We start from the raw sequence: 22,589 nt of genomic DNA on the forward strand, positions 1-22,589 counted from the left end.
TTGCAGCTTTTGAAGCCAACAGCAAGCTAGTTGGGACTTGAGCAATCAAAGGTACTGATAATATTCATCTACATCAAGGTATTATTATTACAAGCTTTGAAGTTTTAAGAAAATACATCTCAAATCTAAAGAGGGGATCCTACAATAATACATACATTGATAAAGTAATAGCACCTTGTAACATACAGTTTTAATGATACAAGTATAACCTAACATCATCTCTACAACAGGGCTTCTGAACAACCACTTTGAAGCGTCTTCCAGCATCAAGGTAGAAAGCATAATCTCTCAGGTCTTTACATAATGTAGAAGATAATATAAAAGGTGAGAGTAGGGCATGGCTTAAATCAGCAAAACCTCAAGGCAGCTTCAAGTTCCTTCTCGTCATCACAGTTATATCCCAACAAATAAGCTCGTGCTGAGAAAAAGAAACGGCATAAGATTTGAAAAGAAACTTGCAAGAATGTAACAAGTAAAATTATAGTAAAGGTAAACATTCATACCAAAACGACCAGCTCCCATGAAAGGTTCAGCTTCATCAGCTACAACATCTTGCTGTTGCTCCTGGTCCTGTATTTTTTATAACACATCTTTGATATCAGAATACAACAGTAATGGACAAAGATAGATATATAGACAATGCAAGTCACATTCTGCTTATTCTACAACTAGGTATTTGTCCAATTCCATCGACAAAACTACAAAATAACACAGCAGGAAGAAAAAAGGGATCTGCAACAAAGTACATAAATGGGAAAAAAATGTTGTAGGGTATGTTAAATACACCTCATACAAGATTGCATGTCGAACAAGGTACATAAATGGGAAAAAAAAAATTTGTTGTAGGGGATGCTAGATACAAGACTGCATGTAAAATTATACTTCGTAGCAATTAATCACTCAACCTCATTTCCAGACTCAGCTGGACACAATTGGATAAGGGAGGGGAAGTGAGGTAATATATGGACTTATCTAGGATAACATATACTTCATATTTCTTCTTTTTTTTTCTCTTCTTTTTTTTTTTTTTTTTTTTGGGGGGGGGGGGAGGGGGGGTGGGGGTGGGGGGGGGGGGTTGCACTCTTGCACATGAAAATATAATGAAAATGTCATTTTTTTTTTATTTATTTTTTTTGTTATTCTGAGGTGAGCGGGGTGAAGAGACTCAACCACTACAAACATAAACATAAGAAATACAAAGTATATTTACGTACCCCATCTCCTTCCACTTCAGATGGTGAAAGAAGTCTGTCAAAGCAGCGTCCAGATATAGTACAAACCAAAAGCTCATTTGCAGGATCAGCAATAGCTTCCTTGCATGTATCATCACAGACTGCAATCACAAAAACATAAATTACAAAACTGCAATAAGCTTCTCATATATATGATGCCTTTGCAAAGCCAAACAGGAATATTACCATGAACATTTCCAGTCTTTTCACATATGAAAACATTCCCAATTTGAAAGAAAGAACAAACCTCCCCAGAGCAAGTATGGTCTGTGACCACCTTATCACCGAGGCCTCTACTGTTCTTCCACATAGATACTTGATCGGCAACCGTTTTGTCAAGAATAATAAGATCGTCATTTACCTTGCATTAAAAAAATATATTAGACTGATGCAGAACAGGCGCATAAAGGACTAGGTTTTCCTTGCTCCAAAAGTACACAATACACATGAAACAAATAGATATTAATTTTCACACCATGAATCCCAAACATGATGAGAAGCACAGAAATTGACAGATTTGGAAGTTCAAATATGGGAGCACAAAATCTAAACATTATTAAACTTCCAGAATGATTTGTTTTCATGCCCCTTAATGGAAACAGGACTATCTCAGACTTGGTGCAGCAAATTAACAATGATAATATTGGCTTACATGTTTGTTTGTAAACTTCTAAGGCAGTCAAATATTTGCAATCAGAGATATTTGTTGCTTGAGGTCTGATCCAGTGATCCTCAAGTATCCCACACTTGGCATAGCAAATTAGAAATCACACTCTGATTTATAAAAATATATACAAGTATTTTTTAGTTGAAATTGCTTAAGATCTTATGAAGCAGGAAAAGAGGTTCCGAGGTGATATAAGGCCTTTTTAATTCATTAAAATTGTATATTCTGGTATGGGAACTTCATTGAATATCCAGTTCTGCAAACACATGTGTTCAAGAGATAAAATAGAATGTTTACACCTTATCCAGACATTACCTGAGAAAGAAGTGGAGCTTGACTTCTCTTAGCTGCATACATTTGAAGATAATATTCTTTAAACTCGGGTTGGCAATTTGTCACAGATTGAACCATATCCTCCTCATCACGCTGCAAGAGCAAAAATGGTTAGAGGTGAAAGAGAAACCTTCAAACTTCACCCATCTAGGTAGGTAGAAACAGAAAATTCTCTGATTTACTTTAAAATGACACTATATAATGATGCAATTAAATATTACCTGTATATACAGCTTCTTCCAAGCACAGTCCCGTAAATTTCTTGTTGGTGGCAGCAACCCCCAACGCAAGCAGTACCTGCAGGCATTGTGTAATGTGGGCTATAAATAATCTGGCAACTTCATATGACAAGAAGCAATTCAAGGACAGTTAAACTTAAATGATAAAAAGTGAAAACAAAATCGGCATTGAGATTTAAATTCATGAGCAGGAACAGCTTTCCTTAAGTGTCACTTCTCCTTCCACATCCAAATTATCTTCCTTGTCCTCTCTCATAATGACAAAAAAAAAAAAACTTTCCCATAAGGATGACCTTGGTTGCGTGAGACAAGAATGAAGAGTCTGTCTCTCATGATAATCAACAAAGATCCTCTTTCCTCCACTCACTTCTATCTAGTGCTACATGCTCTCACAAACCAACTTTCTTCATGTCAACCTTAACTCCTCTTATCATAAGTCATCTTTCTATCTAGTGCTACAAGATCTTAAAAATGTCACTTTTGGAAGGTTAGGAGAAGTGCCAAATTTTAAAAAAAAGCTCAAGGCACACTAACGTGAGAGGGATTCTACTGTGCCTAGGCAAACACCTCTTTGAAGTTTATAAACATTTAAAGTTTACCGAAGTGCTGCAGCATGGGTGCTTCTGGTGCTCTACATGCGCCTCAGTGCGTCTCTTTGAATGGGCCTTGCCTAGAACAAAATAAGCCATCTACCCTAATCGCCTAAACTCCTAGGGGCATGTTAGGTGTGCTTTTAATATATTGCAGCTACACCTACTCCACACCCATTAAAAAAAATTATATAGCAAGGGGAAACAGTAGACAAGCAGATGTGAACAGGGGAAAGGGGACAAAGCAGACCGCATCCCATCGCCAGAGAAGAATACCAGCAGGTTTGTGGGTTAGCATCTCATCAAAAACCGCGTATGAAGTTTGTGGCAGGTGATATTGACCCGTGTTAATGGGTAAGGTTGAATAAACATTAACTGCAATAAATATTTACAAAAAGAGCGAAAGCTGTGAAATTCTGCCTGCACTTTAAAAACAACTCAATAATGTTACAAAAAACTTTAAAGAGGTTACAAAAAGGATAGACAAAACATCAAAAGGATCATAGACAGATGCACCTAGCAACATGATAACAAATAAACCAGAATGAAGCTTATGACAATGTCCTTCATATAAAGAGGCAAGTGCATAATTAATGACAATACAAGCAACAAGGGTTTTGATGTAAAGGCTCGATATTTACAATCATTCAGTCAAATTTAAGTAGCAATAACATGATACACCATGTATACCCACAAAACGATACCAGAAAACAAATCAACCAGAAGCAAAGGCCGGAACTTCAATGAATAGGAAAGAAGCAAACAAAATTAAAAATACTCACAAACGACGCCACAAGGATTCTTCTGATGCTGCATGATTCAAAAACTTGCACACTCGTGAGCATGAAATAAGATCCTGCATGTTGCATAAAAAAAGGTAAGTACAAGATATCCTACTTTATAACTAAGAAGAAACATTATTTCAATTAGAAAGTTAGATTCAAATACTTCAGAAGACAGGAACTTGAGAACATGCTGAAATAACTCAGGAGGTATCTTGCTTAATATCCCAGTTTCGATCCTCAAGCCGCCAATTATACCGGCACCAGTGCTACAACTCGAACTCTCAGCCTTCGACCCACTATCTCCATCGATATCACAAGCATCATTTTCAGTCTCTCTGATAATGTCCTCTGTACGAGGCCTCTTCATTGGTCTCTCCGTGTCATTTGTGTCTTCATCCTGTACATCAACACACCCACAATCCAATTCAATCTCATATATAGCATAAATTTCCACATATACATATATGCTTTGGCTTCTCTACCAAACTTTACAAGTAAATTTGTTAGAAGATTCAACATTCACATCCAAAAATTTTCACAATGAAACCGAAAATATATCATGCAACAAAAATATTCACAATCACAATGATTTAATAAAAGCTCTCATACAAATCTTAACTTAGCAAATGACAATTGACAAGTTCCCAGATAAAGAGAGTAGCCAAAAAAAACCCAAATTATGTAACTTTAATATACGATAATCATTAACTTCGAAGATTAAATAATGATAAATTGAAATGTAACGAATAAATAATGATTAAATTAAAATTAGGGTTCATCAGAACAAATTCAGGGGATAAATTTAGGAAAATCAGAACAATTTCAGAAATTTCTACAAATTGAAATCAAAAAACATAAGAGGGGAGAAAACAAAACCTGATCAGAAACTTCCGAGAGAACCTCAGATTCGAGAAATTGAGCAAGATTTTCCTCTTCCTCATCCAAATTCGACATCTTTCTTCAATTTCAAAATTGAAATTGGGATTTCCAAAAACACGAGAAGAAATAAATTAGGGTTTCTGCGGGAAAAAAAAATCCCGACTACAAACTCCGGCGACCGGAGAAACTTCGCCGGCGGTGGAAAAGCGTATATATATGTAACGGAGAAATTCCATTTGATGGTGTGTTTCAATGATGCGAGATATTCGCGTCGGTTGAGTCATTGGGCTGGCAGCCCACTGGACCAATTATTTGGGTTATTTGTGTAGCTTTGTACCAGACTATAATGGTTGTATTTTTTTTTTTTTTTTTTTTTTGGAATAATGGTTGTAATTAGAGGTGAGCAAAAATTTGGGTACCCGGAATTGGAACTAGAATCGGTTTGGAATCCGCGGGTTGGTATTCAGAATTGGACTCGGTGGTTTCAAGTCTGGGTAATAAATTTAGAAACCAGTTTTAATTCCAATTTTCAATTTGTTTGGACCCGGAACTAGTTGAATGCATCTAGTTAATAGTACCTAACATTAATAAAAATAACTTCACGCATATATAAATACAAGTTTTGAAAGTTAAAATTGAAAATGGATCAAAATAGGTATTATAATTTGTATTCAATTTTAACTATTATTTACGTAAGTGAGTACCCAGAATTAGAATTGGTACCCGGTTGTTCCAATCCCAATTTCTAAAGTTTAAGAGTGGTTGAAGTGAATCAAGTTCTCAAAAAAAAAAAAAGGTGGTTCAAATTCCAATCCCGAATTTTAGGACCTGATACTAACTAAATTCGGGTCCCATTCCTAAAATTTTGACCGAATACCTAGTTTGCTCACCCCTAGTTGTGATTTTGTAAACATTCACTTGATGGACAAATTCACCATCACATTTCTTCCAAAAAAAATAAAAAAAAAGCCACCATCACATAATGTAGCATCATGAATTTGACTAGTAGCACACTAGCACAAACTTCTACATCTTTCCACAAAAAAAAAAAAAAAAAAAAAAAAAAAAAAAAAAAGTAAAATAAAAAAACCTTCTACATGAAGTGTGCAACTTGACCCAAAACCCGAAGTTCTATCCAATTTCTGTCGACTCAAACTTAACTCAAAACTTAAAATGACTTGACACAACCTAAAGTCGACCCAAACCTAACTGGATTACATGTTAACCCGAACTTGACTTAACTTGAAAAGAACCCAACCTGTACCCAACTCGAACAAGCCTATTGACATGTCTACAAATGAAATTAGTCTCTTTATTATAGATTAATCTTGCAAATAATTATTCATAATTAATAAAAGTAATTATGTTACCCTTTACAAAAATAATATTAGAGCATGTTCCCTAGCTTTAACTTAATTTTAGTCTAGCTCATAAATGTGAACATACCCTTAATTTGACATTTTGATTCCAATTTAACGAACCAAACAACCTTTAGAATAAAAATTAAAGGAAAATTTGGATTTTGGTACCTCAAAAATGGGGCTAATCGAATTTTGGTACCCATCTAAAATTTTATTTTAAATTAGTACCTCCAAAAACTCAAAACTATAACTTTCAGTACCTCCGTCTACATTCTGTGACCTTTTCCATTAGTGGGTCCCATTTACTAAACTTCCCTCCCTTTTTCCTTTCTCTCTCTTCGATTCTAATTAAACTCCCTCTTTTTACCCTCTCTCTCTCTTTCCCCTGCTCCTCCATAATCAAAGCTCTCAACCATATGCAATTACTCCATTGTCCAAATTCAACCACAATTTCTTTATCTCTCCTCCGTCAATTGTAAGGCTGTATTTTTTTTTTTTTTACTGTACCATCTTCAATTGACTAAATCGTTAGTTCTTTTGACTGGAACCACACATCAGCAACTGAGAAAGGCTGGAGCTTGGACTCGTCATCTCCATTGACAGAAGCAGGAGATTCTTCTGACAATGGCCATGTATGATTCCTTCAACTTTTTGAAGTGGTCCATTAATGGTTTGTTGTGAATTTTTGATGAAATGTGTGGGAATATTTGGAAAATAATTAAGTAAACCCTAGATTAATGTGTATGGATTAAATTATCAATTTAATTGAAATTGATTTATAATTCCTTGTTAATTTGTTATAGAAGCATGTGGTAGGGTATTTGGGTTGTTGCAGTTACTGTATTGTGTGTTTTAGTGTCATGAATTGGTCTTGGTTGTGACATAATGCTTGTTACAGTGGTTGATATTGTTGTTAGTGGTATTGATTACATGATTTATTACTTAATTTGTAGATTACACAAAAGGATCAACTTGATAACACTATTGACAATAAGATAAGACTTTTTGGGGGTTTTGTGTTTAAGAAAAGAAAAAGAAAGGGGAGTGAGTATCAAGTATATGAGGCTGGTTTTGTGTATTGGAGGTTGGGTGTGCCTCTGTCCTTTATAACAGTGGGGTACTTGAGATGGTTATGTGCTAAAGGCTTTAGGGAAAAGGGGTGGGCTGTCCCTTACATTTATGTGTTATGGTACAAAGAGATGGGACAAACATAGATGAATGGGAAAAGGAGATTAGAGGATGATGAGGCTTTAAAGGGGTTTCTTGAGGCTAAACACAAAGATGGGTAATTGGAGTTGTTCTGTACTGTTTCTGAGCAAAACCCTGACCAAACAGATCCAATTCAGACTGAAATCCTAAGTCAAAATCCAACATTAAACCCACCCAAACCCATTGATAGTCTTTCCAAAGTCAACCCACCTCAATGTACAGAAAAAAAAAAAAAATTAACCAAACCCCAAGTTAGAGCAAAAGCCCTGGTAAACACACTCCCAAACAGCCTTGTACTTCTTTAGTACTTAGGAGGATCCCAAGGTGGCAACTGTCCAACCCAGAAAAAGAAACTGGTACTACAGTCAGTGAGCCATTAGTTAGGAGGAGTCCTAGGTTTACTTCAGGAAGTGATAAGAGGGTGGGAATTAATAAAGGTAAAGGGAAGGTCATTGAAGAGGTTGGGTTGGGAAACAGGAGAGCCAAATTAGAGGGGAAAGGAAAGGGTAAGTGTCAAAAGAAGTTGTTCATAGATGATGAGGAGAGTGATTCTGATTCTTCTAGTGAGGATTTGAGTGACATAGATATAAATTGGAATCTAGGAGAGGAGGAAGAGGGTGATCCTGAAGATGAGGGGTTGGATCAGGGTACTGCTAAGATTCTAGGTGAAGTGGAAAGGAGTTTGGCAACAGTGCAGCCTGGTGGTGTTTCAGGTCAGGGCAAAAAGCAGAAGTTGGATCAGCTTGTTAAAGATCTAAGGCAGCTAGAGGTAGAACTTAAGGAAGAAGACAGTGATGATGAGGAGTTCAGAAGTGAGCATGGTTCTGATGAGGAGGTAGATGATAGTCCTTGGTTTAGAGAGGATACAGATTTCAAGAAACATGTTGTGTTGGTGAAGAATCAGAAGTTCGGCAACACTTTGGTGCTTAGGAAAGCCCTAAGAACTCATGCCATTGAAAATAGATATGAGTTCTATTTCCTGCACAAAAACAAAGAGAAGTTAACCACTTTTTGTAGAAAGAGATGTGGTTGTGAATGGGATTCAAAGAGGAGTAAGCTGCCTATTTGACAGTGCAGTGAGGAAGTTAGGAGGTGCAAATATAAGGTAATTGCAAGACCTTTGTTCAAGAGTAGTGCTTGGCAAATACTAGATCTTAGGTTGGAATATAATTGTATGAGGAGCAACATGAATGCAAATGTTACTGCAGAGTACCTAGCTGAGAAATATGTTGAAGAGTGGAGAAGCAATCCTAATTGGAAGATAAACAATTTTAGGGATAAGGTTTTAAGTGACTTGGGCATTAAAATTGGAGACTACAAGGCATGATTAGCTAGGGCAAGGGCAAAATTCATGATTTATGGGTCTGCTTCTGAACAGTATTCTAGAGTATGGGATTATGGGAAGGCAGTGCAAAAATATAGCCCAGGGACTGTAGTGAATGTGGTGGTTGATCAGTTGGATAGGCCAGAGCCACCTTTGTTCTTGAGGATGTATGTGTGCCTTTCTCCATTGGTAAGGGGTTTCTTGAAAGGATGTAGACCACTAATAGGGGTGGATGGATGCCATTTGAAGGGCTCTTACCCTGGTCAGATCTTGGTGGTTGTGGGAAAGGATGGAAATAACAGTATCTATCCCTTTGCATGGGCTACTGTGGAGGTTGAGAACAAAGAAACCTGGTCCTGGTTCTTAGAATGCTTGAAGCAAAGCCTAGATGATTTAGAAATGGGAGGTGGCTTCACTTATATGTCAGATAGGCAGAAGGTTAGTTCAGCATCATTCTAGTTTTATTTTGTGCTAGTTGTTCTAATTTGTATGTGTTTTATTTGTCACTAACAATTATTTGTTTATTTTGTGTGTTAAGGGACTGCTTGAAGCATTTGAGGAGGTGGTCCCTTTTGCTGAGAAGAGGTTTTGTGTGAGGCATATATGGGCCAATTTCAAACTGTAGTTCACAAGGTCCACATTTAAAGAGTTGTTTTGGAATGCTGCTAGAGCCACAACTTGGGTATGAACTGCACTCTTTTTTTTTTGTTGGAAAATAAGGAATTTAATAATATGAACTGCACTTATCATACTCTTACTAATTGTGGTTATGTACTAAGTAGTTACTTTATGGTTTAGCTCCAATTTGTAGTTGTCCTTGTTTATTATCCTGTGACAGTATACATGCATATGTGTAAGTACAGTCATTGTATTCTCTTCAGTTTATGTGCTCAGTTTGTATAGTGTTTATATGCTCAGTTAGCATATAGTACTCAGTTTGTATAGTAATCAGTTTGTTTAGTACTCAGTTAGCATATTAATGAAATTTAGCAGATTAATGAATGCATATAAATGCATTTCATTTTATGTTTGTGTAAGCTTGTTGTCAGTGTATAAATGAATGACATATGGTAGTTTTATGTTCTGTCAGTGTAAGCTTGTTGTCCATGTTCTGTCAGTGAACTTATTTGTATTTGTATTCCAATATTGTAGGCTGATTTTGAAATTGCAATGGAATCCATAAGATTCCTTAGTGAGGATGCATATGAGTATCTAGACAACATCCCTGCCCAACATTGGTCTAGGCATGCCTTTTCCACTAATTGCAAATCTAATATGCTTCTTAACAATATGTGTGAAACCTTCAATGCTTGTATTAGAGAAGCTAGGGATAAACCAATCCTAACCCAAATGTAATGGTTAAGGAGATATGCAGTCAAAAGGCACAATGACAAGTGGGAGGGTGTGAAAAAGATGGAAGGAAAAGTGATGCCTTATGTGAGCAAGCTGTTTGAGATAATGGAGAGGGTGGCTAGGCACTGTATAGTGCAGGTTTCAAGGGATGATAATTATGAGGTCAATCTAAATGCAGACCAAGTGACAATTGATCTTCAAAATAGAACATGCACATGCTACCACTGACAATTAACTGGTCTCCCTTGTGTGCATGGGTTTGCTTGTATATTAGATAAGAGAAGTGACCCAGAAGAGTATGTGGATCACTATTACACAAGGGAGAGATATTTAGAGGCATATGATTTGCCTGTACAACCTATGCCAGTCCCAAGCACTGGGAAAAGATTCAGCTAAGGGAGCCACTGCCACCACCTGTGAGAGTGATGCCTGGCAGACCTAAGTCCAAAAAGAGAAAGAAGGAAAGGGGTAAGGGTGTAGCTGAGGCAGAGGGTACTTCACAAAAAAGGCAAAAGAGGTGCCAAAAATGTGCTCAATTTGGACACTATGCCAAAACTTTTTCCAATGTGCCTGCAGAAGTGAAACAGTCTTCATCCCATCTTAACACAAAGGGCAAGGCTATTGTAAACACAGCATGGGTGGTAAAACAGAGGAGAACCAAAGCAACCAGAGCTTTAAACAAGGTCAATTATGAATTTTTCCCTTTTTCATGTCAGTAAGCTATTTGGTTCTGTTTTTAATTGTTGTACATCACTTTATATGTGCAGACTACTCCTGGGGCTACAACAGGTCCTAACAGAATTGTAAATAAAAAGTTCCCACAAGAGGAGGCCAAGAAGAAAGCTGCAGCTGCTGCAGCAAAAACATCCTCAAAAGCAGTAGCCTCTCAAGGAGCGGAAGCAACATCCAAAGGGGGACTAGAACCATCTGAAGGAACAGGAAGAGCATCTCAGGGAGCAGAAGCATCTTCAGAAGGACCTAATACAAGGTCAAGGAAGTATGCAGGAGCAGAACCATACCTCTGTAGCCAAGCATCAACAACTACTACAGCAAAAAACACCACAGCAACCAGGGCAAGCAAGAAAAAAATATAGTGTTTGTTTATGAACTTTGTTGAACCTGTTCCTTTGACAATTACCAATATGTATTCAGTTTGTTGAACTTATTTAATTAGTAGTCACTTTTTGTACTAAGTCACCTTTACTTGAACATATATATGTATATATATCATGTGAATCTAATTTAGTAAACATATGAAGCATATATTTCAAGGGCCATATTTTGTAGTTTGAACATATGATTAGTCCTAGTACTTACTTTTTCTGCAAAGTCACCTTTTCATGAACATTTATGTACATAAATAACATGTCAATGTAATTCAGTTCACAAAGCAGTCAAGGTTTTCAAATGCAATATTGTTTGAAATTGATAATTTCATTGATTGAGACCAAGTTCACTTGAAAACAAAAGCAACTAACATTAAATACATTACATAACCATACTTGAACAAAATGTCTTGGATTCCCTTAAACTCCCCTAAATCAGTTCAGTTTAATTACTACATTAATTCCTAAAATCATAACAACTACACTAATTGCAACTAATACAACCAAGTAAAATCTATCACAAGTGCCATAGCTGTCTGTCATCTTCTTCCTGTCACTAGACAAGGCCTTGCATTTAGTCTTCAATGTGTCAACTTCATTAAGAAAACACCTCCTTTGCCCAACCAAATCATCAACCTCCCTTTGCAAAGAATTCATCTCAGATTTCATCCAACTTCTTGTCAAGCAGCAACTGGTTGATCACATCCCTTTGCCAATCAGTTTGTTCTGAGTCAACCCATTCGAAACATTTGCATCCCCTTGTCTCAGTGTTTGGATCCCAAAATTTGCAAGTCTTGAACTTGCGCCCTGGATTGTCCTTAGTCTAAGATGTAAGCCTTGAAAGTGGCAATCCACAGTTACACTTCTTCAGTTTAGAGGGAGATTCAATATTCCAGGACATTTTAACTCCTGCAAGTAGCAAAAAAAAAGAGGGGGGGGGGGGGCATTAGACATACCTGTTACCCACACCAAGCTCACACAAACCTTGTCAAACCGGTGGCTGAGCACCATTATAAGGATAGCCAGGGGGTGGCCAATTCCCATTTTGTTTCTGCCTAAACTTCCACATACAGTCTGCCAAGAACCCAGGATCATCAGTGGTGCCAACATGAATGGTGTAGATGTCCTTATTAGGTAGCCTCCTAATCATTTTGAAGACATCACCATCATCTTCTAAATCCCTAAATTTCCCTTTATATATATACTGAAATTTGGGAAACAAGATATCTATAGATCCTTCTACTGGATCATCCATTTCACGCAAACGGTCTTCCCACTCTAAGCATTTATCCATCAAGTTGTCTTTACCTATTTCTACTTCAATGTCAATGACTACCCTCAAGTACTTAAATCTGAATACCACCCTATTCTCAGCCATTCTGCAATAAAATTGAAACAAACATGCAAGAAAAACGCCCAATTTCAAATAAATTACTAACATGCAACATTAAATTCAAAGAAAAAACATTTCCCTAAATTATTCAAATCAAGAACCCTAATTTTTCCAAATCATAAAATTATTACAACAGAATTCAATTAAACACACAATTGGCTATACAAAACACAATTTAATAACATATGAACCACAACTATAACACAATTCAGCTCAATTCAACTTCAAATTTAACATTGTGCGCAAAATTACTGAAAGCTGACCTCTTTTTTTCGCCCACAACAGTGCTTCAAAAACCCCTCTTCAATCTTCGCAAATCCTTCGCAATTCAACAATGACCAAGAAGCCTAAGCTTAATTCAAATCCATTCCAAGATTTTCATTGTTTTCATTCCAAATTTTAAACACAATCAAAAGGGGGAAAAAATATCAACAGAGTCGTTATTTAAAAGGGGAGAATTAACCCACTAGCCGTTACAGTGGGACCCACTAACGGAAATTATGACATAATCTTAATAGAGGTATTGAAAGCTACAGTTTTGAGTTTTTGGAGGTACCAATTTAAAATAAAATTTTAGATGGGTACCAAAATTCAATTAGCCCCATTAGGTACCAAAATCCAAATTTTCCGAAATTAAATTACTGTATAGGATTTGAAAGACAATCCTTGTTTTAGTTGAGTGAGATCACAACACAATACACTTCCTCCATTGAAAGCTGCTTCTAAGCTTTCTCTCCTCCATTGTACCAGTTTCTGAGGTAAGAAATTTTCTCTTTTTATTAAATCACCGAATAGCAATTTCAAAATCTAGGGTTTATGTAAATTTAATTGTTAGTGTAATCCAATTTAGGTTTAGATTATTCAACTATTACTTATAATCACTCATATTCTGAAAGTTTGCTCGTTGCTTAAGGCGAAAAGAATTTGAATAGTTAATTGACTCATATTTGATTGCTAAAGTTGCAGGCTTTTCATCACTTAACCCTTTAATGTTAGAATGGAACTATGAAAATGAACAATTTAGGAGTGTTTAACTTGATTTGAATGTTATGTTATCATCTTTCAACTTAGTATTGGATTTGCTGTGATTGTTTGTGAAAAAAATAGAATTTATGCTCTCTTTTCTATGATTTTGTTAATTTCGTGTTTCGAAAAGAATTGTGCTTTTTTCCTTAGATAATGAGCAGCAATATAAGTATTTGGATTGTCTTTGGTGTATTTATGTTATAATTAATACATTTACCATTGATCAACTACTCCCTTCTTGTTCATTAGATTACAAATTGTGGAAATTAACACAATTATCTCAATTTTTACTTGAGAATTGTAAAGTGACAGAAGAAGTAATAGAAACAGGAGAGAACTTTGATGCAACTTTATGCCTCTTGGATTCTTAGTTGGAATGCTGTATACATTTGCCATATAATGCCAATGTGTTTAGGGAATTGTTGACACTTGCTTTCGGACATAACATTTCCACTTCCTTGCCACATAACAATGGTTTTGCTATCGAAGAAATGTTTTGTTTTTTTTTTGTTTTTTAATTATTCTGTCTAACCTAAGAGTCTAAGACTGTGCCTTGTATTTCCTATTGCCTAGAATGAATAAAGGAGGTGGCGGAGGTGGACCTACAGCCGCCGCTGCTGCTGCAGCCACGCAGAAGCAGAAGGCACTTTTGCAGAGAGTTGAAACTGATGTTTCCAATCTTGTTGACAATTTCACTGTTCTTGTCAATGTTTCCCGGGTTTGTCTTCACCTCCTTTTATGTAGTAAGTTGTGGATTTTATTTAACATATACTGTCGATTTGTTTCGTGATATGCATGCCTAGTTTCAGCTTGAGTAATCTTAGCTGTGTTTGCCTGATTTGGGTGACTGTCAATATTTTGTTTAATTTAAGACATTTTATTTCAAGTGTGAACCAAACATTAAATATAAAAAAATTCAGAGGTTGCTTTAAACACATGAAACTTTAGTATGTAAATTTCAATCTATGCTTCCCTATTTTGGGGTTTTCATTTGATTATGTTGCATTCCAGTTTGTGAACCATAAAGGTTCCCATTGAGGGAGTATTTGGTTCAAGTAACTCAGGTATAAGGGTATGGGTTTAGTATAGGTAAAACCTATACCTTGTGTTTGTTTAACAAAATACCAATCTCCAAACTCATACCTCAAACCCACAAGGTAAGGGTTTAGAAACCCGGGGGGGGGGGGGAGGTGGTATGGATCATAGCATACTTCAGGTATCATATAAAAAAATGTTCAATCCCGAACTAAACCAAACACGCGGTATTAAGTATCACGTTCCAATCCCATACCACTTTATGAATCAAACTGCTGCTGCTTCAGTACTGATTTTTTAGTAATGAATTGTGGTCATTTTTCAGGATGACTGCTTCTGCAGTGGCATAAGTTAGAACCTTTAACACTTTGTAATAGGATAACCCTTTTTTTTCCTCTCTTAATTAGCTTACATCATGCCTGCTGTGTAAAGTTAATCAGGCATAAGTTAGAACCTTTACCACTTTGTAATAGAAGTGCCATGCTTGTTAAAATCATCCAGCATTCACGGTTAAACATGAAAGCTATGCCTAAGTGTCACTTTCCTTTTGAAGTGCTAATGATGTGTCATTAGCTATGTCATGAGTAAGGCACTGTTATTAGTGTCTGTTGAAGTCTCTGAATTTCTTAATCCTGTAGGTAAATGATCCACCCGTCAGAAATCAACAAGAAGCTTTCATGATGGAAGTGCGTGCTGCCAGGATGGTGAGAGCATAATCTTATTATCTTTATTATATGCTCTACAGTATTAAGGCACAAGGCTTCAGCCTACTGTCTGACTCTAAACTCTTGTAAGTTGCATTATAGTCTAGAACTTGTAATTTTTCCATATTTTGCCAGCATTTTCCAAGCTGCATGGCTATTAGTGACTATGTTGCTTTAGATTGGTGTTGCTATGGAATAATGAAAATCTATCCAAGTTATACTTTGCCCCATAGTTCTTCTGTTCCATTTGGGGCCTTGTGGTTTTTTTTTTTTTGCTTTGTTGGGGGGGGGGGGGAAGCTCAAGAGTTAAGAAAGCGGGTATAAGGTGAGAAGACCACAAAACCATTTAAATTACCCAATGGAACTCAAGTCAGTTAGGAACTCAGGAAAATTTAGTAAGGGCGTGTTGGATATTTACATTATGAAAGGAGAGTATTTGTGAAACTTTCTAAAAATAACATCTCAGTAATTTTAGAATGAAGTATAAACTTGTATGATGGCAATCAGCAACTGATTGCTCAAGTTTTTACTTGTACTGAGTTTAACTTATTGTTAAGGTAGCAATTAATCTTCGTCCTCCTTGTTATTTTCTTGCCATTCAAATTTGCACTACTGTTCTGGGGAAAACTAGATTTTTTTCTCTGTTATGTGAAATAAAGGAGGGGATTGTGTGAGAAAAATGATGTCTGACTGAGCAGTCTTTAACCCTTAATTCCTATCTGAGAAAAATGGTTTTTATGCATTTTATATGCCTCAGTGAGTCATGACTTGCCTTTTTCTCCTCTATGTTGATCAATATATTCACCTAGCATAATTTTTATATGCGAATTTGTTGCATTTCTTTATACAATTGCAGTTTTGTTCTTGTTCCTGCTGCTTCAACTTGATGAGAGCGTGACTTTAACATAAGCTGACTTGCATTTGACAAAAAAAAAAAAAAAAAAAAAACTGACTATTTATTGCATAATCCATATTTTGTTAACAATTTGCACTTTTCTACTTAATAATGTGCATGATAATCTTCCTGTTTGAGGTATCGCTCTACTTTGGGGATTTGAGAATGACCTCTTGTTGTGCCTCCTTGTAATCTATATTTTTTACCTGGGAGACTCTGGGACTCAACCACTAGCACCTACTATAATTCATTAACTTTTGGCCTAAGGCATTTGAAAGACTAGTTACAAAGATAGCTGCTGGATGATGCTATTTGTTGCCATATTCGGAGTATATGTATTATTGTCATCATGATTCTAAATCTCAGATGGGGTTTGGGATCACAGAACCACATTCGCAGGCATGTCAGGCAATGCAGATGGTTTGCAGCTTAAAATCTCAGGGACCCAGTCACAGTAAGCACAAAAACCTTTACAATGGGGTCCTGATGCTGTAACGTGGTTGAGATTTAATACCATGATTGTCATTATGCTTTATATCAAATAACCTCGATCCCTAATCACATCTTTTTTTAGGCAAGTACTAGTTCTCTTGACTGGAATTCTCTGTTGTAAGAAACACGGCAAAGAAAGTTGGTCTCTTTCTTCCCCATTTTTTCTTGTCCCTTAACCTCATTGAATTGCCACTCAATTTCTTTCTCTGTATACATGTTTTTTCAGCTACAATGTCTCTGTAATTCTGTATACATGTCAATTCTCTTTATACCACTTGTATGTTTTTGGTTGATTAACAGGTCCAAGCAGCTGACTCATTGTTAAAGTTGGTGTCAGAATTGAAGCAGACTGCTATCTTTTCTGGATTTGCATCGCTCAATGACCATGTAGAACAACGTATTGGCGAATTCAATAAGCTGACAGATAAAACAGACGTTACTTTGGGTAGAGTTGGGGAAGAGGCAGCAGCTAGTCTCAAAGAACTTGAATCTCATTTCTATTCTTCTGCAGAGAAGGCCTGCGCAGCCAGCCAACCTTCATCACCTTGAGGTTGGCATGAAAGTTGCAGTCTAATATATCTGACTGTCAAAAGATGTCTAGAGATGTGTAGTACCTGACTTCTATTATTTGTGTATTTCGGGTGATTAAAGGTACAACACTCCACAGTTAAGGTCGTTTGGGTGGGGGCTATTTGTAATGTAGACTATGTAGCTGCGGATGTCAAGCTAGCAGATACTTAGAGCCCCTTGTTGTGTATATGCTATGACTGAGAACAAGTCTAGGTTTATTTGTAGAAGTGAATTATTTGTTATGTAGGATCTTGCAAAATTCATTCCAAGAGTTGTTTCAGAATACTATTTTGTCTTCGCATTGGAGATTGTGAAAATATAATTTTAGAAATAACCATTGGATTGAAGTATTGAATGACTGAGAGGAGTTTTCAACTACGGAGCAATTTTTTAAAAAAAAAATAAATACAAAATCAAAATATTCAAGGTAGACACTACTCAAATTACTGCTGAATACCCTTCACTCTTAAGAATAAGAAGGTTCCTTGAACAATTGACAAATAGCATTCAGGGTGTAACTGAGCCAATTAAGCATCATAAGCCCTCAATTTGATTCAAGCTAAAGCCAGGCAGCCTAACTTATTGGAGGTAGGCCCGTAGGCTTAGTTCACCTATCAGAAATCATGCAAAGTTTATATAATTAACAGCTTTAATAAAAATTTCTTGATAATAATGCTTAATATCTGGTTTAAGAGCCTCTCCAGAAACATGTTTTCACAGAGAGATGCTCTTTATTTTTACTATTGCTGGCATTACAATCAGAACGGTATAACAAGCTATAAAGCACCCTCATACAACCCGTAGAAGAAACACATAAGCTCAGCTACAACAGCTAGGACTGGTTCTACAAGGCTAAACTCCAGCTTCGATCTGCTGCACCAATGTCTAGCTAACAATCAGAACCACCATTATTCCATTAACACCTATCAAGACAGACAAGTAAACGAAATCAGAACACAATCTATGACAATATGGCCCATCCTCATATATGAGTTACATGACAAAATCTAACTGAAATTGCCAGAAAGTAGCCATATAAATTTATTATGACCACGCTAAGTGCACAATACTAGTTTTAAACCCCTTGCACTCAAAAACATGTCTAACAAGGCTCAGATACTATCATAACCTTTGTCTTATTGCTCAGATAATCAGGACTTGGTCCAAAAAGTGCCCTGAACTTGGTCACTTAAATTCTGAGGCTGAGACATTTGTATCAATATGAAAAATGGATGCCTGTGGTTACACTACTTACTTTCTAACCAAAATCTTCTTAATTCTGCACTGCTTCTTTCCCTCTCTCAGTAGCAAGAGACTTAGCAGCCTCATATCGTGCATTAACAGCATCCCAGGAAACAAGATTTTCCATGAAAATTGAGATGTAATCGGGCCTTCGATTCTGCAAAACAGAGAAATATGGGGTTGGCTTGTGAGTAGGGGTAAGCAAAAATTCAAGGTACCCTAACCAGGAACCGGAACCTGCTCGGAACCGCAGGTTTCAGAACTGGAACCTGTAGATTAGGTTCCGGTTCCTGGTAATAAAAATGGGAAACTGTTGCAACAGGTTCCGGTGCCGGGTAATAAAATTTTGGACCCGGAACCTGAAGGGTACCCTGTTAGTATAAGTTCCCTATAGGATACATGAAACCGGAACCTATCATTTAAGCCCAAGTATAAAAGCCCTATATCAAAATTGAATAAAAGCCGTCACCTACCTCTTTCCCTCCTCTTATTCATTTTTCATCTTACTCTTAATGGTTTAATTAATGGTATTAATATAAGTATTTGTAATTTTGAATTAAATATTCTAGAAAATCAAGTGACTATTAAGCTTACTTTGAAAGACAGGGTACCCTGTTTTGGAATCGGAACCTACAGGTTCCGGTTTTGGTTCCCAATTTTTAGGAACCTGCTGAACATGTTTCGTTTCAGGAAGCATTTGCAAGTATTCAGAGACTTTTGAAAGTTAGCCTAACCTGGAAATCCAAGTAATATGCATGCTCCCAAACGTCGATAGTAAGAAGTGGCTGCAACATAAGACATGCCATACATCAAAATTGAGACTCAAATAAACAAGCTCTTAGCATAGCATTCTTATAATTATCAGCTCACTACAACATTTCTAGGCATGAGCCTAAAGATAAATTACTCACATAATAATCCCAAACAAGAGGGTTCACAGCATTTGGGCTCTTCACAATCACAAGCTTCTTGTCATCTTCAGATGGTCTCGGGTTTACTGCATTTCCAACGTCCAATTTATTTGCTTTGTCTGCGTTCAAATAGAAATTAGTAGATTAGCATACATCAAATACCAGAAGCTGATTATTATTATTTTTCCCTTTTTCTTTATTAAGGTGAAAATGGGTAAGGCCATGCTGTGAAGAAACAAAAGATATTAGTATATGGGGTACTCACAAACAAGCCAAGCCCAGCCAGAACCAAATTGTGTGGCAGCAGCAGTCTTGAATTCATTAGTAAATGCTTCAAAGGAACCAAAATCCTTTTCAATTTGTGCCAAAAGCTCGCCAGAAGGCTTTCCCCCACCACCAGGCTTCATGGACTCCCAGAAGAACTCATGGTTCCAGGCCTAAGTAAAAAATGCAACTGTGAAGATACCGAGATTCTTAAAAATGGTAGTCTGCATTGAAAGAACGTTACAAACGCAGACCTGTGCTGCATTATTAAAGGAAGGAAGCATGTCTCCTTTGTTATATGTGATTCGTACAACTTCTTCAAGTGGCAATCCATCTAATTCTGTTCCAACTATTTGCTTGTTCAAGTTATCCACGTATGCTCTATGATGCTTACCCCAGTGATACTCAAACGTCTGTTTGCTCATGTGCGGCTCCAAGGCATCCTATCAAAAATTAACATAGAGGTGCCAAGAGATTAGCAAACTCGAGATTCAGAGGACACTGCTTTCCATTCATACATCAAGTAGCTTAAGTAACGTCAGGGAGACAAATATTAAGCAAGAATTATCATATAAAGAGCTTTCAAGTAATGTGAATCTTACAAATGGATAAGGTGGGGGCTTCAAGTCAAATTTGGCTGTAACAACACCAGCACCGGCTCTTCTTACTCTTGTCTGCTGCATCATTAAATTGTCAGGGAAAAAAAATGCAAGTATTCTTCACAAAATAGAATCAAATTAGAGGGGTTCAAAATCAAATTCTATACCATTGGTGTTTTAAGAAGATTGAGCTTCATGATGACAATTTACTCTAACCTCTTGAAAGTTTCAAACACCATAATCGATAAGAAGAGGTACATCATGAGTTATAATGACAAACTAGTGTTCCTGTTTAGCAATGCAATTTCACCTAGCAAGGCAAGCTCGCATTTGAAATTTACATGATTAAAGATAAGCTTTTCCGTCCTCTTATGGAAATTTTGTACATTTAGCTTCTGTTACTCATAATGGTTGGTCAGTTGGTCACTTTATCGAAATAATGTAATTCACTTGGCCTTTTATTTGTCAATTTGATCTATCAATCTGTTGCTTAGAGCGTTATTAATTCACTCCATTAAACAAAGTCCGGAAATTTCATATCTTAAGCAATATACAACGCATAAAAATTTCAAAGCTCTATCACTAGCCTCTTGATTGCATATGGCTTTTCGCCAGCTTATAAGATATAACTGGCTTCTTGCTTATTCATGTCATTAATCTCCTCATACAACCAAAAACATATGTTTGGTAAATGACTTTCCAAGCTGAGAATCCTCCCTTTAATTGTTCGGCCTCACAACTAATCTTACCAAACATCTTTATAATCTAATTATCGAATATCAAATTGATGTTATCTGTAATTAGTTAATTACACATAATTTCCAATCCTAGTAATTGCAATAAAAACATGAAAGAATACACTTTTTTTTTTTATCCCACATGTAAATTTATCAAGCAGCTTAAAACCCATTATCAATAAATATATCTCACATAAAATATAGAAAAATATTTAAAAATTAAAAAAAATTAAGAATACCCACTTCCTTAAGCTTCCAAGGTGAGAAGCGGATAGAGTTTAGTCCCCCTTTAAACCCTGCAAAAATCATCAAGTATATATTAAATTAAACAAAATCAATCTAATTTTATTCAAAAAACACAAAGATATGATTCAATGGTCAAACAAACCTTCATGAGTGAAAATTGAGGAAGATGGTGAAATTGAGGAAGTTGCAGCAACTGCAGACATTGTTTCTCTGAGCTACAAATATTCTAAGCAGTTCTAGAAATGTGCCAGACACACTCTTGTATAGCAACGTGGTATATAGATACTTGGGTGTTGTTTTTTTTTAGTTTTCTCTCTTTTTTAGATTTTTTTTTTTTGAAAAAGCTCTCTTTTTTAGATACTTGGATGTTTACTAAAGGACAAAGGGAAATTTCACAATTTGATGAATATTATTGGAGAAAATAAAAGCTAAAATTAATTATTAAAAGAAAAAATTAAAACATTTAAAAAAAGAAAAAATTAAAAAGAATAATTTCACCTTTCGCACTTCTACTCAAAATAGAAAATTATGTATTGAAATAAAAAGTATAAAACATTTAAAAAAAGGAAAAATTGAAAAGAATAATTATTTTCAATTCATGGTGTGAAAAATCTTCAAAATCCTTAAATTTCTTACACCTTTATTGGATAAAATTTAATATTTAGGCCTTGTTTGATTCACTTTAATTTTGCTGAACTGAAATTATTTTTACTGAACTGAACTTAATTTTACTGAACTGAAATTATTTTTTACTGATTTTCTATTATAATTCTTCTTTAAGAAAATTGAATTTTACTAAACTGAACTTATTTTTACTGAATTGAACTTATTTTTACTTAACTGAAATTATTTTTACTTAATATTATTTTTTAAGGTGAGGAAAACAGGGCCTTAGTAGGTAATTGCTTTGATCCTTGCGAAGTGTAACTCATAGGCTGCTTTCTTTTTTTAGGGAGCTTACTAACTACTTCATATATAACTTACTTAGATGGGAAAAGTAATTTTTTAACCGAAGTATAAAGGAAATGATTTTCATTTTAATACTTGTAGTATTCATGGAATCACATAATTTTGTTACAAGTGTAAACATATTGGAAAAATTGCTAAAAATAATACAACTTTTGGCCAATTCTTTTTTTAATAATACAACATTTGAATTATTTTGTAATAATACCACCTTTTGGGGTGTTCATTTTAAACAAGATAAAATCGAATTTTCGATAAACTTTGAGGTTATGAAAGTAGAGGATGAGTTTTTAGTGGTGGGGACGAGGAAGAGTGGAAAATCCCATCCCCTTCACCCACATCAGAATTCACCGAAAATCAATTTTATCTTGTTTAAAATGAATACCCCTAAAGGTTGTATTATTATAAAATTATATAAAAAAAAAATGGGC

General features: G+C 35.8%; 4 protein-coding genes across 6 annotated transcripts; 2 read left to right on the forward strand and 2 right to left on the reverse strand.

The window, feature by feature from the left end:
* On the reverse strand, window positions 1-5,029 carry LOC110710714 (F-box protein SKIP31-like). Of its 2 annotated transcripts, none has more exons than XM_021889049.1 (9): window positions 4,723-5,029; window positions 4,010-4,243; window positions 3,844-3,917; window positions 2,454-2,529; window positions 2,215-2,325; window positions 1,480-1,593; window positions 1,215-1,333; window positions 504-570; window positions 1-418 (listed from the first exon to the last, which is right to left on the reverse strand). In XM_021889049.1, the coding sequence occupies exons 1-8, from the start codon at window positions 4,798-4,800 to the stop codon at window positions 543-545; spliced, it is 834 nt and encodes a 277-aa protein (XP_021744741.1). In that variant the 5' UTR covers window positions 4,801-5,029; the 3' UTR covers window positions 1-418; window positions 504-542. The 2 variants fall into 2 exon arrangements, with proteins under 2 accessions (XP_021744741.1, XP_021744740.1); XM_021889048.1 differs by having other exon boundaries at window positions 1,419-1,593; window positions 4,723-5,026.
* Window positions 5,030-8,481: 3,452 nt separating this feature from the next.
* LOC110710797 lies at window positions 8,482-11,066 on the forward strand. The gene is made up of 6 exons (XM_021889138.1): window positions 8,482-8,577; window positions 8,674-9,057; window positions 9,158-9,211; window positions 9,772-9,971; window positions 10,340-10,655; window positions 10,740-11,066. Exons 1-6 carry the CDS (start codon window positions 8,482-8,484, stop codon window positions 11,064-11,066), a joined length of 1,377 nt encoding a protein of 458 aa, XP_021744830.1.
* A 2,023-nt stretch (window positions 11,067-13,089) lies between these two features.
* On the forward strand, window positions 13,090-17,481 carry LOC110710684 (mediator of RNA polymerase II transcription subunit 22a-like). Its single transcript, XM_021889016.1, has 4 exons — window positions 13,090-13,229; window positions 14,071-14,215; window positions 15,171-15,236; window positions 16,924-17,481. The coding sequence occupies exons 2-4, from the start codon at window positions 14,072-14,074 to the stop codon at window positions 17,170-17,172; spliced, it is 459 nt and encodes a 152-aa protein (XP_021744708.1). The 5' UTR covers window positions 13,090-13,229; window position 14,071; the 3' UTR covers window positions 17,173-17,481.
* A 326-nt stretch (window positions 17,482-17,807) lies between these two features.
* Window positions 17,808-21,620, reverse strand: LOC110710683 (superoxide dismutase [Fe], chloroplastic-like). 2 transcript variants are annotated; one of them, XM_021889015.1, is made up of 9 exons: window positions 21,335-21,620; window positions 21,190-21,242; window positions 20,213-20,284; window positions 19,865-20,053; window positions 19,612-19,783; window positions 19,347-19,465; window positions 19,170-19,220; window positions 18,449-18,592; window positions 17,808-18,116 (listed from the first exon to the last, which is right to left on the reverse strand). In XM_021889015.1, the coding sequence occupies exons 1-8, from the start codon at window positions 21,393-21,395 to the stop codon at window positions 18,467-18,469; spliced, it is 843 nt and encodes a 280-aa protein (XP_021744707.1). In that variant the 5' UTR covers window positions 21,396-21,620; the 3' UTR covers window positions 17,808-18,116; window positions 18,449-18,466. The 2 variants fall into 2 exon arrangements, with proteins under 2 accessions (XP_021744707.1, XP_021744706.1); XM_021889014.1 differs by having other exon boundaries at window positions 20,213-20,287; window positions 21,335-21,525.
* Between the last annotated feature and the right edge of the window lie 969 nt (window positions 21,621-22,589).

This window comes from Chenopodium quinoa, unplaced genomic scaffold (assembly GCF_001683475.1).
Source record: "Chenopodium quinoa cultivar QQ74 unplaced genomic scaffold, ASM168347v1, whole genome shotgun sequence".
Lineage (NCBI taxonomy): Eukaryota > Viridiplantae > Streptophyta > Magnoliopsida > Caryophyllales > Amaranthaceae > Chenopodium > Chenopodium quinoa.

Coding starts and splice junctions, on each gene's coding strand:
- LOC110710797 (XM_021889138.1), top strand. CDS start 8,482: ATGAATGCAAATGTTACTGCAGAGTACCTAGCTGAGAAATATGTTGAA. Junction 9,972..10,339: donor AAACCAATCCTAACCCAAAT/GTAATGGTTAAG, acceptor AACCTATGCCAG/TCCCAAGCACTGGGAAAAGA. Junction 10,656..10,739: donor CAACCAGAGCTTTAAACAAG/GTCAATTATGAA, acceptor TTATATGTGCAG/ACTACTCCTGGGGCTACAAC.
- LOC110710684 (XM_021889016.1), top strand. CDS start 14,072: ATGAATAAAGGAGGTGGCGGAGGTGGACCTACAGCCGCCGCTGCTGCT. Junction 14,216..15,170: donor TTCTTGTCAATGTTTCCCGG/GTTTGTCTTCAC, acceptor TTAATCCTGTAG/GTAAATGATCCACCCGTCAG. Junction 15,237..16,923: donor AAGTGCGTGCTGCCAGGATG/GTGAGAGCATAA, acceptor GTTGATTAACAG/GTCCAAGCAGCTGACTCATT.
- LOC110710714 (XM_021889048.1), bottom strand. CDS start 4,800: ATGTCGAATTTGGATGAGGAAGAGGAAAATCTTGCTCAATTTCTCGAA. Junction 4,244..4,722: donor TCTCGGAAGTTTCTGATCAG/GTTTTGTTTTCT, acceptor GTTGATGTACAG/GATGAAGACACAAATGACAC. Junction 2,530..3,843: donor GAATCCTTGTGGCGTCGTTT/GTGAGTATTTTT, acceptor CAATGCCTGCAG/GTACTGCTTGCGTTGGGGGT.
- LOC110710683 (XM_021889014.1), bottom strand. CDS start 21,395: ATGTCTGCAGTTGCTGCAACTTCCTCAATTTCACCATCTTCCTCAATT. Junction 19,784..19,864: donor CCTTTAATAATGCAGCACAG/GTCTGCGTTTGT, acceptor TTTTTTACTTAG/GCCTGGAACCATGAGTTCTT. Junction 19,466..19,611: donor TGGCTGGGCTTGGCTTGTTT/GTGAGTACCCCA, acceptor ATTTGAACGCAG/ACAAAGCAAATAAATTGGAC.